The sequence below is a fragment of the Charadrius vociferus genome, unplaced genomic scaffold (genome assembly GCF_000708025.1).
Source record: "Charadrius vociferus isolate BGI_N301 unplaced genomic scaffold, ASM70802v2 scaffold126, whole genome shotgun sequence".
NCBI classification, from domain to species: domain Eukaryota; kingdom Metazoa; phylum Chordata; class Aves; order Charadriiformes; family Charadriidae; genus Charadrius; species Charadrius vociferus.
In genome coordinates, this window is record NW_009648894.1 from 2330795 (window position 1) to 2349875 (window position 19081).

The 19081-nt window shown below is 36.6% G+C and overlaps 1 protein-coding gene across 1 annotated transcript in view; it reads right to left on the reverse strand.

Annotated features, from left to right (window-relative positions):
- Nucleotides 1-19081, reverse strand: part of NEBL (nebulette) — a 90202-nt gene that overhangs the window by 22003 nt on the left and 49118 nt on the right. Inside the window, exons 18-25 of the mRNA XM_009887131.1 lie at nucleotides 17869-17961; nucleotides 12550-12642; nucleotides 12074-12165; nucleotides 9991-10084; nucleotides 8614-8718; nucleotides 7341-7512; nucleotides 3329-3421; nucleotides 2229-2357 (exon numbers count right to left, since the gene is read on the reverse strand). Of these exons, the coding sequence (XP_009885433.1) occupies nucleotides 2229-2357; nucleotides 3329-3421; nucleotides 7341-7512; nucleotides 8614-8718; nucleotides 9991-10084; nucleotides 12074-12165; nucleotides 12550-12642; nucleotides 17869-17961 (871 nt within the window). The remainder of the gene's footprint in view (nucleotides 1-2228; nucleotides 2358-3328; nucleotides 3422-7340; nucleotides 7513-8613; nucleotides 8719-9990; nucleotides 10085-12073; nucleotides 12166-12549; nucleotides 12643-17868; nucleotides 17962-19081) is intronic.

The window sequence follows — 19081 nt, forward strand, 5'->3', positions numbered from 1 at the left end:
TCCCCAAAGACAAGAGAGAGTTATTTAAACTGAATAAGCCTTTAAAGTCTGGTATGAAGGCAGGGACCCAGCCAAGGGCTGGGAGAGGTGGTGAAGGAACAATTCCATCAGCAGTGGCAGTGGAAGACTTGAATTGTGGGTCAAATATCAGCAAAGGTATGTAGAATAAATTAGTAATTGAACAATGTAGAAATAACTGAAAGACGATGAGACAAGGTCAAAGACACTCAGAGGCTGTAAAACTGGTCACAGGTCTCCAACTGTCTTTCATGTTGGCACGCCATCAGCTTGAACACTTGCCAGTGAGAAACACCGCTAGATCTAAAAGTACAAACTCCATGAGAAACAGACACAAATTCTCAGCAAAATGGATTTGGTCCTCAATTACTGGGGTATGCCATAAGAGATACTGCATTAACAGTCAAGGGCAAACCCACCTTGTGGCTATGTGCTAATTGAAATTTTGGATGAGAATCTGCCATAATAAAGGCTGGTACTTTTGACCAAAGATGCTGTCTTCTGCTGTTTTTTTCTGAATGTGTTCATAGAAATGGCCTTTTCTTGTAAATCATTAGGGTTATGTCAAATTACTTAGCTCTGGCACTTATTTCTCCCCTGCAATGGGAACTGTCTGCAAGTGCTCAAACTCTGCCTAGCCAGCTGGGTCAAAAGCGGAAACAATATCTTGCTCAAATATGTTGATCTTGGCAAGAATCTATTCAACACATCACCGCAACAATAGATTTAAATAGAGACACAAAAAGCAAGCTTGCTAGTGCCAAAACAACCGGGAAAATAAAGCCCATTTCCTATTCTCAATATGGCGAGTAATAAAAAATATCCGTTAACAATCAAATCAAGCTGACAAAGCAATGTTAAAATAGCTTGGAACAGAGCCAAAAAAAGATCAGAACAGATCTAAAGAGACAATATGCACTGGACTGTGAAGTCCACTTTGCATCATCACAGGAAGAGACATAAAAACCAGCATGATGTACATTATTGTTATCATCTATGAAAAGAGTTGGGAATATAGCTAAAATATCAAATAAAGATGTACAGACATAATAAAAGGGATTACAGTTCTGACAAAGATGTGTGTTTCTTTCTTTGTTCAGAGTTAGTTCTTCCTTAGCCGTTCCTAATCAGAGCTGCTTGCATGTATTTACATGGCACCTAACACGACATAGACTCACTAAACACTAGCCGCTATAATAACTTATTACTCTGGTGAGTGGGAGAACATAAACGGGTGCAGTCTACAATTAAGATGTCTTAAAATCTAAAAGCAGGGGTAATTCAAGGATGTCAGGCAACTGTATGGTAGCAATATCTTTAACACCTTCTTAAAAAAAATATAGTAACCCCTTTAGATAATCCTTTTCCATACACCTTCTTTAGCAAGTGAGAAGTAGAAATCACTATTTTTAAAAAATACATTTAGAATGCAATGTTTCTGAATATTTACAACTCGGTAGTCAAGTCTAGTTCACACTGTAATGCCACTAGGATTACTAGAGTCTTATTCACCAGTTTCATAAATTTTGTTCTAATCATCAAACATGCAAAATGTGGGTTTGTACCTGGGAATGCAGGTTCATCAAAGTATTCTAATATAAATCCATGTTAAACAATATCAGAGTATATAAGCTTCCCAGCTGAATATTAACCCTGGTTCCCAAACTGCTAGGAGTTTAAGAAAACTTTCATATATGAGAAAGTTGACAGTTGATACACTTTTATTTCTAGGATGGAAACAAGAGTTACAAGCACCTGCATAGTTTAATATGGCAAGAAGTACTTCAGTCACTAAAATACTATTATATGCTTGATTTGTCCACTGAAAGGCACAAGGTAATTTTTTTTTTCAGTTCAGAGGTGTATTTTTTTCAGTTACATTGTGTCTTTCAACAGAAAAAAACCCAAAACCATTCATGTGCATTTTGCAAAAACACAACACATCTTTTCTTAAGCACTGTAAATGGGAGTTAGTAGGGCTTTCAGACTGACAGTGTTACCAAAATGAGGAAAGAGAACACAGGATAAAGCAATATAGCATGCAAGAAACTGTGTAGTCTTGAGATTTTGCTTTGCTTATCAATCAGGCAATGGCATACATAGTTTCTAATTATTTGTGACTAGACAAGGACATGGAGTTAATACAGGCCTGTGAGGTCTCAGCACACTGTGATAGTGTCATTAGTGAAAAAGGTGGCAATAAGGGGTACCTCCTTCGTCAGATGGCCTTGTTATCTCACTGCAGTAAGAAAAGGTAGGGTTCGTGTCAGAGCCATCTGACTTATAGTCTCCCAAACTGGTAGAATGTAAATACTGCTTACTGTAACGACTTGCTCTTTCTACGAAGGTAGAAAGAAAGAATATCACAGTAAATAGACGATAGAAGTGCAAACACAAGAAACAACAAAAACCCCAATGCTGCTAACACTGAAATCCTTACACTGATGGCATTAAAATTAGAGAAAAGTGAATTGTTCACAATTTTGTATCCATTTTGAACACCATTAGTTCAAAAGGTTGCTTCAAAATCAGATACAACTAAGTGTGTTCTCTGCTTTAGAAGAATAGCAGAAAGGGAAGCTGGGATTGAGATACTGGGAAAAAAAGCAATGAAGAATATGAAAATTTCCAGTGGAAAATCAAAATGTTCCTTTATCCCAGCATCCATACTAGTTCATGTGGAAACAACTGTTGTATGATATTCAAAAGAATATTTAAAGTTCCACTATTAGTAGCAAATAAAATACATGTGCAAAATAAACATTAAAAATAAACACTTCTGGGGGAGAAAAAAATCCAAAAACTTGTAGACCCAAAACATTGCTGCTTATTATTACATTACCTTATCTCCTTTTCTATCTACCCTTAAATGATGAAAACCTTGGAGTTGCAAACAATAGCACAAGGCATACCATGTGCCATATAAGCAAAATGTGCATAGAAAAGAAATTATTTTCATAAATAGGCCACCATCTATATGTCTGAAATTTTAGTAAGGTCTAACTATTGGAAAATTCTTCTTATAGTAAGGACAAAGTAGGTCAATGCTTTTTGAGTGACTACTTTTAAGTGGTATGAATAACTGCTGTTTAGGATAAGGTTTATTTCACTATTTCTTATCTGCACAGGTGATTACAGCTGAAGGTCCTATAAAACACTGCTTTTAAAATACTATGGTTTTATATATATGTATATGAAAACATACTTATAAAACATATGGCTGGCACATTGACCTGAACATTTACTGTATCAACTTAGTTTTATAAACATAAAAAGCTGAATTGGGGAAAAATCAGGATATAAGCAATACCAGAAAGCATACGCAGACTCCTAGACTGAATATTGTCCTCCAGAGGATCAATGTCGAAGATGGAGCCAGGATCTGTGCGCCAAACTTTAAGATCTTTTCCCAAACCACAGAAATTATAAGAGAGACACACAACAAAGGAAGTAAAAGCATGAAAGGTATGAGTTTTAACAATCAGCAACCAATTTCCTTCATCTAGAAATTAACCAGAAGATATAGATATTCACCTGAAAGAACCGGAAAGCATTAATTTCCGGCTTAAAAGAACTTAGTGCATTCCTTTTTAAGTTTGACATTATTTTTAGGAGACTTTTTTTTTGTTTTCCTTTCCTAAATATGACCATAGTATTTTCTTAAGTCTAAATAAATGGAAACATGTTAAATATCACATACCAGAGCTCTTTTCCACTAGAAGAACCAAAATCATCAGAGCTACAAAATTACTTCCCCAGTCGACCAAGAGCATCCTTACTCCATGGAGGCACTGCAGTATATATCCCTATAGCTGACAGTTGACATACATCTCTACAGCTGACAGAGGCACTACAGGCTCTCCTCTGCAAACAGTAGAGATCAAGATAACCTAATAAGCAGAATCAGGGACATGGTTCATCTTATCCAAAATAAATTTCTACAAGTTGCTCAATTCATATAAACTCCAAAGTATCCATCTTTCTTAATTCATACCAAAAAAATGGACTAGGACGACAAATTCAGCCGTAGAAATCTACATTGTAGAAATCTACGGTTGGGTAAAATGAAGCCCACTCTTGATCGTAACTAGCAACTCCCTTTGTCTTCCAAATATCTAAGTTTCCTGGGACACGGACTTACTGTTGATCTACTACCTCACTATGGAAAAGCATTTTTGGAATTCAATGTATGGATTCAGTAACAGTAGTAAGTAAGATCTTCAGCTTTAATTCATACAAGTAAGTCACTAATATCTCTTGAATTCACATGTCTGAACTGGATATTGAAAGAAAAAAGAGTCCATAAGAAATAATTAATTTCACATCTGAGTTTAAGTTACAATCACAGCAGAAAAGTTAATAGAGTCAACCATGTTTTTAATAAACTTTTAACAAATATTACAGTGTTGTACAAGCTAAAAGGAGGCTTATAACAAATGCAGAAGCAGCTACAGTGTAAATTCTTGATCTACTCACATCAATCTAATATATACAATTCATTTCTGCTATGTCTAAAAATACAATAATAATTTAATCTCTCCAAACCAGTTTAAAATAAAACCTTGATGTAAAGTACAATTAGTTAAAGCACAAATCTACCAAATCACACCTTTTTACTAGTGGTTTGCTTCTTGGGCAGACTTGTCTGCAAGATTTACTGAATGCATTGGAAGTGGGGAAAATAATTGTCTTCCCAACTTTGTCCTTTTGCTGGTTTGAGTGGTACCAAGCTAAATAATGGGTTGGCAGGTAAAGTAGGACTGTGGGGACCCCAAATATGTCATGTTTCAAATGATTAATAGCCTAGAGGCAATGGAAAGAACAGACAGAGCTAATAAAGTAAATCCCACGGCTTTAGAATACATTCAATGTGTGTACATTATGTGTTATCTACTGCAACTCCCATAAGGTAAGGCATAGTGCTAACTCCCTCTTGACAAGATGAATAAAGCCAACACAAAATCTTTTGATAAACTATGTGTTAGTCCTAACGGTGATAAATTATGCAACTACATAAAGCATTGACAGGCATGAGAGGGGTGGGGGAACTGGTGAATGCCCAACTTTTCCTGTTTGATCATGCCTTAGTAAGTAAAAGCATAATAAGTACAGCTTCATGGCAGCACCAGTGCAGCAGCCATTGATTTGTACTGATTTTGTTCATCTCTGTAATCTGAAATAACATACATAGAATCAGAATCTTGGCAATTTATAGCACCAATAAATTTCAACTCCGTGGTAACTTTTGCCAATTTAAAATATCCTTATACTCACGTGAGAATCACGGAGCCTCTTTAGTCACAGATCCAAAGCTCAGTTAGATTAATTTATCCTGATGGGTTTAGAATGGCTTTAGCATGGTTAAAACTAGTGCCTATTTTTCACAGCAGAGACATTAATTTTAGCAGTCAGGCATTTGAAAAAGTTGTTACAGCTTCACCAATAATACTTTAAAAACCAACCAGATGGACGCTAACACCGAGGTACTTTTCCTAACTGGCTGAACAATTATCAGCTAGGAAAAACTCAAGAGAATTGTTTTTTTCAGTCTGTGATTTTTTTTTTCTAGCTGCCAAGGACATTCCATGAGCAGGGAGCTCACTGCTTCTTTTTAAACAAGCAGATAAAATAGCAGTTCACTCTGAAAAAGCATTAGCTGAAATATCACTGGATATTAGGCTCACAGGCCTGTCATGGCCCCTTTCCTTTAAACAGTTGGACTATTTTTGCTGTTTGGTGGGCACAGGGAGTTAAGAATTCCTGTGTGCTTTGATACTGGAGTATTTTAAGGTGATAAATAGTACTAATATTTCAGTTACTTACAGATCAAGAATTTGTCTTAGGGATGTTCTTAATCCTAATTTTGTGCTAGTGAGCCTTCAGTTACTGAACACAGGATTGCACACATGATTCTTGCATAGGGTTACAGCACACGTGCAATGCAGTACAGAGTAGGAGGTTTGAAGTGCGCACTAAACAGCATATTGCAAACTATATTAAACTTCAATTTTGCAGGAGCTTTTCCCTCTGTGTTTGGCTGCACCACTTTTAGCTATGGAAGTGAGTTCAAGTGCTTGGACTCCACAATGATTTTCTGAACAAGTTGTTGCCCTAGATCCAGAATGTGTGACCCTCTGAGACGTGCATGGTCTTAAAAGTATCAGTACCTTCCCCAGGCAGAGCTTTCTAAACATTCACTTTTGAGAAACCCCTTCTGACATAAGGCTGTAGCTACAGACATGTAAAAGGTGGCTATACAAAAGGAAAAAAATACACTTCTTCATGTGGTGGAGGCTTATTTGGAGACTTTAAGAAAAAGACTGAGGAAGCATCTGCCAGGAATGATACAGATACAGTTAACCTTGCTTTAGGCAGGAGGAATGAACCACTGATTAGTCCTGCAATTTCTCTGATTTTTGAGAGACAGACTTAAACCCTTGCTATTATTACTATGTATGAAGGATATTAGAGTGCTATCTCAGCATGTTGTTCAATATGTAAGGGTCTACACTGGGGTCTACACTGTTGTAAAGCAAGAAAAACAGAAAAAGAACACACGAAAAGAAAAAGAAAGCAGAAAAAAATAAAAATATCAGGTTACCATTGCCTTTGCCATAGCAGACTTGCTAACTTTTAAGAGTTTTCAAATATCCATTTTGATTTTGAACTGGCAATTATTATGAATACCCCAAATGTCATCTTAATGCAGTACTCTGTCTCTACATGCAAAACCAATCTGTATTCCACCCCCTGAACACCTGGTCTAATCTTGGACCATCTTTTAGAACACCACTTCTGAATACCAGTGTTTGGCTTACCAGAGGTCTAATGTGTTATTGATGAATTACAGCTTGAGATATTTTGAAAGCTGTGTGAAATTCTAAAACAAGAGGTAAATGGAGCATGTGCAGCTCTCAAGAAATTGCTGACCAACCGAAGGTGAAATGTCAAACTGGTCTGTAGCATTTAAACATTGAAATATTGGAGAATCACAGCTTTAATCATCTCTCTTCTGTGCAAAATGAAGATTATTGCAGATATTTTGGCCTTTCTTGAAGAGTCAAAATTCAAACTTAAAGTAATAGCAACGAGTATCCATATTTAAAAAAAAAAATTACAGAGCAAATGACAATGTATCTCCCATTCATTCTCATTATTACTTTGCTAGAAGCTGCCATTGAACCAGCAGTTGAACACAAGTTTCATGTTAGAAAAGAGTGAAAAGGAAATCTGGGAGTTTTCTTGGTCACAGTGGAGAACACAAGCAGTGGCTTTAATCTTCTCTGCACTGTTTTCAATAGCAACAGGATTTAGTAACTTACCAACAATTATTCCAGGTCTTCTATCCATTTCAACGATATGTGGATGCACACCTTTATACGCTGCATCACTCACAATTTGGGTGTTTCTCCGCACACGCTCTGTTACAGGATCATCTACCACTGGGGTGAAGCCTCTGCCCTTTGTCTTCTCAAAATCTTCATGGTATTTTACCTGGGAAAACAAGAAGGATTACATTTTCCCCCAAGCTGCAATTGACAGCAAATGGTTATTCTATGCAGGCATGCATACATGTTTGCTTTATGAGGCACTTATATTCTTTGGGGTTTGCACCATAATACAATTGTTTTACACACATGAGATTGGCTGGATGGCTGGCCAAGTCTTTTCTGTCTCTCTGACTTGATTTCCTGATATTTTATTAGGCATTAACTCAAGCAACAAAACATCATCTTACAGTCACACAGGACAAGAAAAGCCCTCAAGAGGTCATCTGGTCCATTCGCTTCTTCTCTAAGATAGGATAGCTCTCTACTGATGTACACAACTACATCTGTCAGTAAAAAAAGTTCCAGCAGTAATAGTTCTAAAGAACTCACGCATTTTCATTTACAGTGAATTTTGAATATATGCACAGTTTCATACAAAAGGTACTCTTTTGCTCTTTTGTTTTATCGTATGCCAGCTGGCTTTAAACATAGGTTTTTAGAAAGAATTGCAGTTACTCTAGAGCAGCCTGCTTTCCAAAAATGATAATAAAAAAATAAAAGTAAAAACAAGGACATTAGGGTAGAAAGTGTTATATAACCAAGTGTTGGAACAAAACCAGTATTAGTAAGAGTTATAAAAGCAGTAACCCTCATTATGCATATTTACTTTTTTAATTGTCTAATCATCAAAGAATTAAATTGGCAAACATTCTCACACAAGCAAATGCACGCAAAACAACTCATTCCAAGAACAAAAGTCACGCAGAAACCAGGAACGTGCACAGGCACAAGGTGAAGTGTGTCACCTAATCCAGTCAAACTGTGTGATGCTCAAATGAGGTGTGTACTTTTTTAAAGAAAAAAAAAATCAACAAACAAAAGAACAGACATTTAACTGTTAGAAAACTGTTTATTAGTATTTTGAAAATGTTCATTACAGTCATATGCAGTTAGCAAACACTCCTTCAACAGGCATAAGAAGAAAATATTCCTTCCACACTTGAGCAGAGTTTCATTAGTTACCGATATTAATGGGAGGCAAAATCCCGTGGAAGTCAAGTGCCATTCCTTAGTATACTCTAGTTTTAAGAAGAAAGTACCCTACCATTGAGATGTTGTTTTGTGTTTCTCTGACATGCCTTAGCTCAGGTGTGTCTAGAAGCATACTACATCTACCTTTCATCTGCCTCTGATCACTGGTGTACTTGACCTGCAAAACAGCAACAACAGCACAAATGAAGTTTTTGTTTACAGTAGAAAGGATGGTGAGAATCACACCACGCATTGGTATCCTTTCCAAATCACAATGCCCAATGTTTTTCTTGTATCTTTCTTTACACTCATTTTCTAGTAGCCTATTTCAGAAGCAGGATACAGATGAGCTAGTATATGGGTAGGGGCAAAGGGCATGTTTATTCCATCAATCACTTACTCAAAAAATAGTATTTACCTGAAAGCTGAAACTCTTGACTGTTTAAATGACATAAATGAAATAATTCATTTATCAACTAAAAAATAAGATAATTAATAAGAAAACACCACTGTGACTTGGACAACTTTAAAACATATTTGTACGGCTGATTATAAGCTACCTTCATATTACCCAGACAGACCCAGACTCTGTCCTCAGTCTGCTTCCAGGTTCGGATTAGTTGAGAACCCCTGGGTCCCCAGGGAGTTCAGCTCTTGCAAGCAGATTAGTCCTTTGGCAGCCTTCTTGCTCCTGTTCAGTAGCTAGTCTTTGCTAGCAGCACAAAAGCAGCAAGGCTGGGATTAATCCGAATATGCTGTTTTCAAAGAGAACATCTGGGCCCTGTGTTTTGTGCATCAGTAAGTACAGAACCTCCTATGTCACATTTCTTCTAATTAGCTTCTTTTGTGGTATTTTACAGACTTGCAAAGATGCAAGGTTAATTATCTGGTTTAAAAAAAAAAAATAAAGGAAGAAAGCCACAGGCAAAATTGTAAAACAGTAAAAGTAGTTGGTCCTACTTGTTGGTTCTAGAGTGAGAATCTATTTAGGACTACTCAGTTCTAACATAGGTGGCATGTTGCAGAGTCGAATGGATGACTATACACTTCCATGCTTTGAATCATTAAAAAAAATTAAATTTGCCCTAAAGTTAAATTCTCATTTCCTTTGTTCTTTAATGTAATTTACTCCTGCAATCTAGCAACTAAAACTTTGTAACAAGAGACGAAGACTCTTAAAAGAATGACTGACTTCTACTGACCCTCTTCTTGAAAAATACTGGCACCCACACAACCACTTACTTTTTTTTGCAAGAATAATCAGGCCAGTCTGAATACTTTTGTTGCCCGTATGTGCAGTGCATGTACTCAAAGGATAAAAAAAAAATTCCATTCAGCAGATATGCAGTTGGATTCATTTGACATGTCAAATCTAAATGGAAAAGCATATCTTTGTTATATTCCTACAATGACTGAAAATCTAAAGGACAAAAAGATTCAAACAACTTGCCGAGCTGATATTGTCTTGATTCTTCTTGACTCTCTCTATCTCAGGAGTGACACTCATAGCAGTAGCTTTGCCAGGCTGCTCTCTGTAGTGAACCTATTATTTAACAGAATAAAATGGTACATACTATTTCAGATAAAGCAATATCACATTGTTTTACATTCAAATGTATGATTTAAAAGGTCATCCAGGAAAAAAATGAAAAGCTAAAATGCATTTGAAGTTTATTAAAGCTTATAAAACTTGATTTTTGAAGCATAACCTTGAATTCTTTCTGTATAGCCTTCTCACTAATGCATTTGCGTGGATATATACACACATATGCACACAACATCTTGACATTTACCACATTGGTCCTTGGCTGTACAGAGAAATATCTTATATTTGGAAGTGGGTAAGCCACAAATAATGCAGTACAGTCAAGCAGAGCACATGAAAAACTGAATTTCAGCAATGACCACTGTAAATGTGTATTTATCCAGACACAGAAATTCTATAAGGATACCATCCATGCTCTAACTTTTATACTCTATATATTCAAAGGTGATTAAACACAGTGGGTACAATATATCAGGCAACCACCAATTGAATAAAACTGCCTAAATTTCACCTTGTGTTTATTTAAATGTACTGTAGGAATATCCTCTCTATCGCTTTTAAACAAAATACACTTGTAGCAATGATGCATTAACCAAATGCACACTCAAGGCAGGATCAGTATCTAAAGCAGGTAAAGGATAGGATGTGGGATCGACAGACCAGTCTCGTGTTAACCCTGGCCCCAAATACTGGGAAGTCAGCTATGGTAGACATTTAGTAAACAATTGGAGATTCTTGCATGATTTATGCCAATCCATATAGTTTTATGTAAAATAAATGTTTCCATACAAACCTTTCTTTTTTTTTTTTTTTAAAATAAGTTCTTGGTCTTGTGCGATAAGGATCACAGTGCTGATACATTATGCTCATAATTCTGTAGTGCACTGCGGCAGTAATTTACATATTGTTCAAGTAACTGTTTTCCCACACAACACTGTTTTGGTCTGTCCACATCAACATATTCCAATTGAAAAATTAACATCTTAGAAAAATGATGGTAAGATCTCAAATGGATTAAACTTGCAAACTGACATTTGTAAAGGCAAAATTATTTTTCCAGACTTAATGTTTCTAGAAACATCTGAAGTTAAAGAATCTTTGCCCAAAGTTATTCCAATGACCCAAAAGAGAATTTAAACTTTCCAGTGAAATTTGCACAACACAAAAATTGGTGAAAAGTAAACAATGATGTAAGTAGAACAACTACAGAAGCTGGCTTGAATCACTTGGGAAAACAGGTTTGTTTGAACAGTGTGCATTTTAGGAGAGCTAGATTTATCAACATAAATCCAGAAACAAATAGCATACTGTTAAGTTAGAGGGACAGTATTCTTGAAAATTGTAACTAAATTAATTTGGGGAACGTGGCAGAAAAAACCCCAGGGAAACACTCCAGCTATTTGTAGCCCCATGAAACATGGCTGGTGATGGAAGTTCCCAGTGAGGAGAACGGCTGGCCTCTCAAAGACTCATTAACGGGGTACAACTTCGACAATGCAGGAAGGCAGCAGCATGGTCCAAAAGTCCTTGCCTTGCTCCCTGCGCTCCTGCAGACAGCATGACTTTCTAATGGTTATGTCAGCCACTAAATACTAAACTCTGATAGGAAGGTTACTGAGGAACCAGAAAAAGACAGATAAAAGAGCTGGAGTTTGAGTACAAGTGTATTTTTCTGTTTAAAAAACAAACAAAAAAAAACCCACCCCAAAACCAAAAACTGTCAAGACTTCCTGCAAATATCCAAGACAAAGAATAACATTTCAAAACATCACACCCATTTCTTTAATTGAATATGTGATGCTTCTCATGCCATTTCCCAAACTAAGCAACGGCTTTTCACAATTGCTTCCTAAAACAGGGTTTTCAAGTAATTCCATTACTGACCCCACACCTAACTAAAGAAAGGTACAGCTACAGGAGGCAGAACTTTGTGCTCATCCTCTGCACCCAAAAAATTATACAAAGGATTAAATGAGAGCAACTTCCCATGCTGACATTCTCTTGATTCCTCTTGACTCTTTCAATCTCAGGGGTGACACTCATAGGTGTAGCTTTGCAGAGCTGTTCTTTGTACTGAACCTAGCAAACATGGCAGAAGATATTACACAGAGACTTCGGAACAACAGAAATACGACAGTGTATTAGACATCATTAAAGGGCACCCTGCATTTGGATGGAAAATACCATTCCTTAAAAAACACCCACATCTTTCCACACGATACTTAGTACTCACCCTCTGGCCATTCTATTTCAGACACAGAAAATACTTCAACAGGAATATTTCACTTTCTTTGATGTTAATTAAAGTGCAAGGCTAAGCAGTTATCATTTCACCATTAATTGACTAAATTAGTCTTTGTGGACAAACAGGAAATAGCACAAATACCACAGACATATTCACTGAGGCACAAACACATTTAATACATCACAGAGAAGTGTGAAAGCGATGAAAATGGGGCACACATTGCTAATGTACTTCTGGTTTTCCTTAACTCTCCTTAGTTCGGGTGGATCAGAAATAGTTGTTGCATGCTGAATTTCTTCCTTGTATTTAATCTGCACAATAAACATTACAAAATATTAGCAATTTAAAGAAGATACAGACAAGCACCAAACCACAATAAACATTTTGTAATCTCTCCCTTACACATACTGCACAGCTAGACCACACATATCAACGCTATTGACCTGAAAAGGAACAGTTACATTTAATTTCTGAAACAGGCTGCTAGGGTTTCCAATGCATCTTGTTTGATAACATGAAGCAGAGAGTGCATATAACAAGCCTAGTATCCTAAAACTCTTACAGTGGAAATATACATCACATGGGATTGCGGCTATCTTCATGATAATTGGGATGCTGCATATACTACTTGGAGATCTGCATCACTCTGGCAATGACTTGGTCTTGCTATTATCTTGCTACAGAGTCTATCAGTCCATTTCAGAAATGAACATTTCACAGATGTTTTCTTAAAAGGGTGGATGAGTTCAAAGTCTCATTCAAGTTCTCTAAAAACACACACAGACACATCAGGGAGAATGCAGATGTTTGGATGGATGATGCCTTTGAAGATGTTATCAGGTATTTACTGTTGCTTTTGCCACATTTAAGCTCTTCTAAACAGCAGTATGTTTGGATATGGTAGACTCCATAATTTGAAAGGTGCACAGAACTAGAATTTTTTCAATTACACACCATATGTACCAAAACTGGAATTCAACTTAATGAGAAAGAATTGTAGGGTTAAGTGGATGTGGTACTAACAACAAAGGCATCCTATTTTCTGGTTTTCCATAAGCTGTCCAAAAGGGTCATCTTGGACAAATCTGTGCATTGCCTTTTTCTTACTGTCTGTTGCTAAATACCTGTCCAGCATTCAGTAAATTTAGCTTCCAATCTCTCATGCCACCATAAAATAAACATAATAGTTGAAAACATTTTTCATTAGCAAGACTCAAGGAAGGAAAAGCACTTTAAGAACAAGGGAACACCATCATGAATCAATTTGTACAGTTTTGTATTAATGTGGCATACAAAACTTCCGTTAAATACATTTTAAGGCTGCAAAATCAAGGACTCAAAAATCAGAAAATGACACAACTTAAATGTAAACATAGTTTTGCCCACTGTACAAACATGCTCCATAACCAGCTTTTAATATATTATATACTACTTCACTCTTTTCCTCTTTAAGTGCTTTATAATCTTCTTTATCTATCACCAAAAGCTGCTTTTCTCAATAGAATTCTGCCTTATTCATTACACATAACCAATGACCCTTACTTAGTGAGTAGTTTGCATGCGGACCATGACTGATGGTTGTTTTCTTCGTCTTTAACTGCTCTAAGGTCCTGCTTTGATGACAGAATTACTGATTTCTTTAGGAACATTTCTGTGTTGCTCCTCACTAGAGCATCTGAGTTCTTCACACACATTAATTCACTAATTTTGCTGTGAAATGAGCAAAAAGGGAATTGTGACAAGGAAAAGTACTATTTTTACTAGAGAGCACAGACAAGTAACAGCTAGTCTGGCTACGTAATTTAAAAAAAAAACAGGACTATACAGCCCCTGCATTCAAATGAGAATTCCCATTGAACGTTTGCAAAACAGAAAACCAGAACAGGTCCGCCTCCATGGCAAAGCATAAAATCATATACTTTGGCAATGGATTATCAGGTCTAGACACAGGAACTTGAATTCAGGCTCTTGCTTTTGAGTATTAACTTAGCGACCTTAACAATACTCCCTAAAGATACCTCTGGGGATGCAATTTCTCATGATTTAAAAAACTACAAATGTACATTCCTTCTTGTGCCTTCATCTTAAGCTCCTTGTGGTTTGTTCAGATTGACTGCCCAAATCCATGAGAACAATTGTAGTTTGTTACCTCCATTGACACCATCATTAAAGAAAGGGAAAATATTTGACCAAGGATACCTCAGATACATGCTGACAGCAAGGGAGTAATAAGTCTAAACGACCTTGGGTTCTGTTTCAGCTCTTCTGGAAGGAAGAACCTATGCACAGGAGCACCTCATTCTGCCCATCTTTCCCCATATTTGGCCTCTCCACTTTGACCAAGCCCTTCTACACTTTCAGTTCCTCACCCTGGCCTTTTTTTTTTTCCAAATCCACTGTAACAAATGTCACTTAGATAATTTTCAACTCTCTTCTCCATGACATGGTACTTGTGAAGAGTGCCAGATTTTTTAACACAGACAAAACAACTTGTTTTTCTCTAAGATCATACTTGGAAGCTGCTTTGGCTGAAATTTATAAATAAATAAATAAAACCAAACCAGCCCAAAGCACAGAGCAAAAAAAATGGAAAATTTCAGTCCAGACAGTTTAGGACTGGCAGAAGTACTAAACCACTGGAAAAAAGGGTCTTTTAATAGAGACTATTAGGTAAGCTTAAGAATTGGCAGCGCTACTAGTCCTTAAAATGCTTCAAAATGTCCACTGATTGAGTTTTAATCAGACCCCAGCTTTGTGGTGTTGACTCGCATATCACAGGGATTTCATGGATTCATTGATTTCACACAAACAAAAACACAATTACAATCTTCCCCCAAAAGACTTCTTCCCAGTGCTGTGTCCAGCCCTGCCTGTCCCTCAGTATAAAGAAGTTTTTAAAAATCCTTTGTTATTTGTAGCTTCTTGGTTCAGATTCAGTTACAGTCCATGTGTCTGATGTTTGCTCTCAAAGTTCTGTGAGACCTTGACTCCAACTATTTAGGAGGCTGCTTCTTCCAAACCGATCATCACAACAGGTGAGATGACCTCAACCTCCTTAGCTGTCACCACTCTGTTTTTTAGGATTTGAGAACAGACTGTTCTGATCTTTGTCCCCAATATATGTCATGTGGAAGAATCTGATCACTTTCAGAACATGATGCAATGGGCTTTTTTGCACATTTTAGTTGTACAGTGAGTGCTATTTTGGTTTGGTGTTCTGGGTGGTTTTGCACTGTAGATGTGTGTCACATTCCATAGTTTCATTTAGCTCAGCAAATAGTTTTAAAGCTGTCCTAAGTCCTTCTGGCTAAATACAAAAATATGTGTAAAATGTTTATATCTAATGGAGTCAAAATTGGTGTAATTTACCCTTCCTTTGGGACTTCTGTAAATTACACAATATAATCTCCTTCTTTCTGCACAATATAATTTCCCTTTTACTGACATATGATTTAAAACTTTCTTGCACATTGCCTTTAAATTGGACGTTCTACACTTTTAATAAATACTAGACAGGACTTAAGTAATCTCAGGTACACCACATGTAATAAAATACCTTTTCTAAAATATTAATTCTACACACAGACTAGCGAGGTAAAGGCCACGCTACTTACAATATACCATTAAACCACTAATGCATTTTGTGTTTCTCTTGATATGCTTTTGTTCAAGTGTGTTTACTAGCATACTGATCCATCTTTCCTTTTTCCCTCTTCAGCACTGTTTAGGATTTCTAAAACAGCAAGAGCACTGTATGCTATTTTTCCATTTGACTTTGAAAGGTATTGAGAAAAAGCATTAGAGTAAGACTACTCCTAATGAGCCTCTGTGTGTGTGTCACTACACTCAAAATAAATGTCTGTGGTAACTGGAAGTCAAGCATGTAACAGATTAGGTTTTTATTTCTAGAACAACAATACTTAAAGGGAGGATGCCAAGGGGATGGGAGCAGTCTTTTTTCAGTGGTGCCCAGTGATAGGATGAGGGGTAATGGGCATAAACTTGAACATAGGAAGTTCCATCTTAACATGAGAAGGAACTTCTTTACTTTGAGGGTAGTGGAGCACTGGCACAGGCTGCCCAGAGAGGTTGTGGAGTCTCCCACTCTGGAGACATTCAAAACCCGCCTGGACGCTGTCCTGTGCAACCTGTTGTAGGTGACCCTGCTCTGGCGGGGGGGTTGGACTAGATGATCTCCAGAGGTCCCTTCCAACCCTAACCATTCTGTGATTCTGTGATTCTGTAATACAAATCTGGCAAAAAAAATCCCCAAAACGTAATTGCACAGGATGGAGAGGCGGGGAGGGACGACCAAAAAAAAACCAAACCAAACCAAACCAAACCAAACCAAACCAAACCAAACAACAACAGAAAGAAAAAGCCCCCACCCTCAAATCAAGAAATCTTACAACTTCCCAACCAGAAACACTATTTCAGGATTTAGGACACATGATAGCTTCCACTGAATCCTCAAACTGCACTATGACTCAAAATTACAAGATGAAAGTGATTGATGGAGCAGAGAAAAATTCCAAGGAAAATATGAGTTTTTCAAATTTTAATGGAAATTCCCTACCTGACCTTACTTTTGTGGAAAATGCTGTATTTAACACTACTTGGTAAACACAGAAATTCTAGTAGGCGTCCAGAGTCCCTGATTTGGATTTCAACTAATATTTATATGCAATTTAGTGTCATGTCTACGCACTACTTTCAAACTTTGTTTTTAAAAAAGCATCTCATCATCAGAAAAGTCACGTCACAAACATAAAAATGGCCCCAGAGGATTCTGCACCAAAAATTCCAAACAAGTGAACAATGCAGCTATAAGTGTTTTCTTGCTTGGCAGTCACTTTTCCACTCTTTTTAAGTTTTGCCATGTATTTATCAAAAGAGGATGTTCTACTTGCAGAAAGCTCTCATTTTGATACTTTACTTTTAGTGGCCCATTTAAGTACCAAAGACATTGAGCATCCATGGATAAACAATACCAATTCAGAACCAGCCTCATCAGATGCACAGATCAACTTGTCCTCAGCATGTAAAGAGACACAAACCCTCCACCTTTTCACACAGCTTGAATACGGACATAATTTTCCTCTTCTTGAAGTGCAACCTGTACCATCCCCTAGGTAACGCCTGTGGACTCTACAGGAACTTTACAGATTTTCTTTTTTGTGATACGACATTTTTCTAAATTGCAAATCACAACTGCTGTTCAGACTGTCACATCGGGAAATATATTTCATGTTTCTCACTCTTGAAAGACAGAAGTCTCTCCTCAAATATTTAGTTAATTTTTTTTCCTATTTTTCATGATGCTTCAATTTTAAAATCTACCTTTGGATACAGAAGAACTACACTAGAGTGGAGCTCTAACTCTATTAGAATGGAGCTCTATATCCAAAATCCAGTAAAGCAGTGTTTGAATGAGATGTGTGATATGCAAACACAGAATTTTTAGAAAAGAAAATGGAAAAAAAATTTGACCAACATTTTACTCACATTACTCAATAATTAATGTTAATAACACTTACGGAACTAATATTGTGTTGATTTTTCTTTACTCTTTCAATCTCTGGAGTCTCCTTTACAGCTGTGCCAGCTCCTACTTCCTTCTTATAAAACACCTCCATTTCCCCAAAAGAAAAAGTAATTATGAGACTGTTAGCAATGCAAGTACAAGTTCTCATAAAAGGGCTGGGCAATTTTCCAAGTTCCAAATTGATCTGACAATAAATCTTGCTAAGAAAGCAAATACTTTAATTTTTCATAAATCAGACCAATTATCAATAACTATCATAGCATTCTGGTTTTTTTCAACTGTAACCCAGATAGTCTATTATCATCCCTTAGACTGACCTCAAACATTTGTAAGTATTTGTAATGATAGTTTTAACTTTGGAAATAATATTAAAATTTAGATCTTAATCTACTAACATTTACAAATGCAGCTTTATGCTTGAGTAATCTCCCTCATTTCAATGTATTTGAACGTGCATGTACATGCAAGATCTGAACTGTTTTTTTAATCTTCATATCTTAAAATACTGAGAAGTGAACAGATATTATTATTTCTAATTTAGCAAACTAGAAAATTGACATATTCATGACAAAATAACCAGAACAGCCAGAGTTATAATCCAAGTCACACAATTTTTTGATTTCTGGGTTCAAGCCAGAAAGCTGAGGACTACATTTAACAACAAAGCTCACTTCTGAAAAAGATACACATGCTGTGTATATAATTCTCCTCTCTATTTCAATTGTTTCAGTGAAGGATAAAACACAAAGTGCATCAGTAGAATCAATCATTCAAAGTTACTGAAAGAGACAGTAAATAACTGCTGCACAAATTCCAAATGTGGCTATAATTGAAATAACCATGGAGCACCAGTTCATGCTGCAAAACTCCTAAAGAAGTTTTATTTGAATTTCAGTATTTGGTGACACAGCTGTTGCCATTCCAGTAAGTATTTCCAGGCTGGTAGTGTAAAAACAAGACTGGAGTCTGATCCTGGACTTTGTAAAAAAAAAACTGATCCTGGAGTTTGTAAAATAAATCTTTACCATTCAGTATTTCTGCCTTTCTTAAACCAGGATTTATTTAACTTTTCTTTTCTTTTTTTTTTTTCCTGTCAGTAAACCTCAGACAACAAAACATCATTCTTGATGCATTTCTCCTACTTCCTGGAAGTCCTCTGTAACCCAGGGTGACCAGTACTACCAAATACTCCAGAGAAGAGTGAA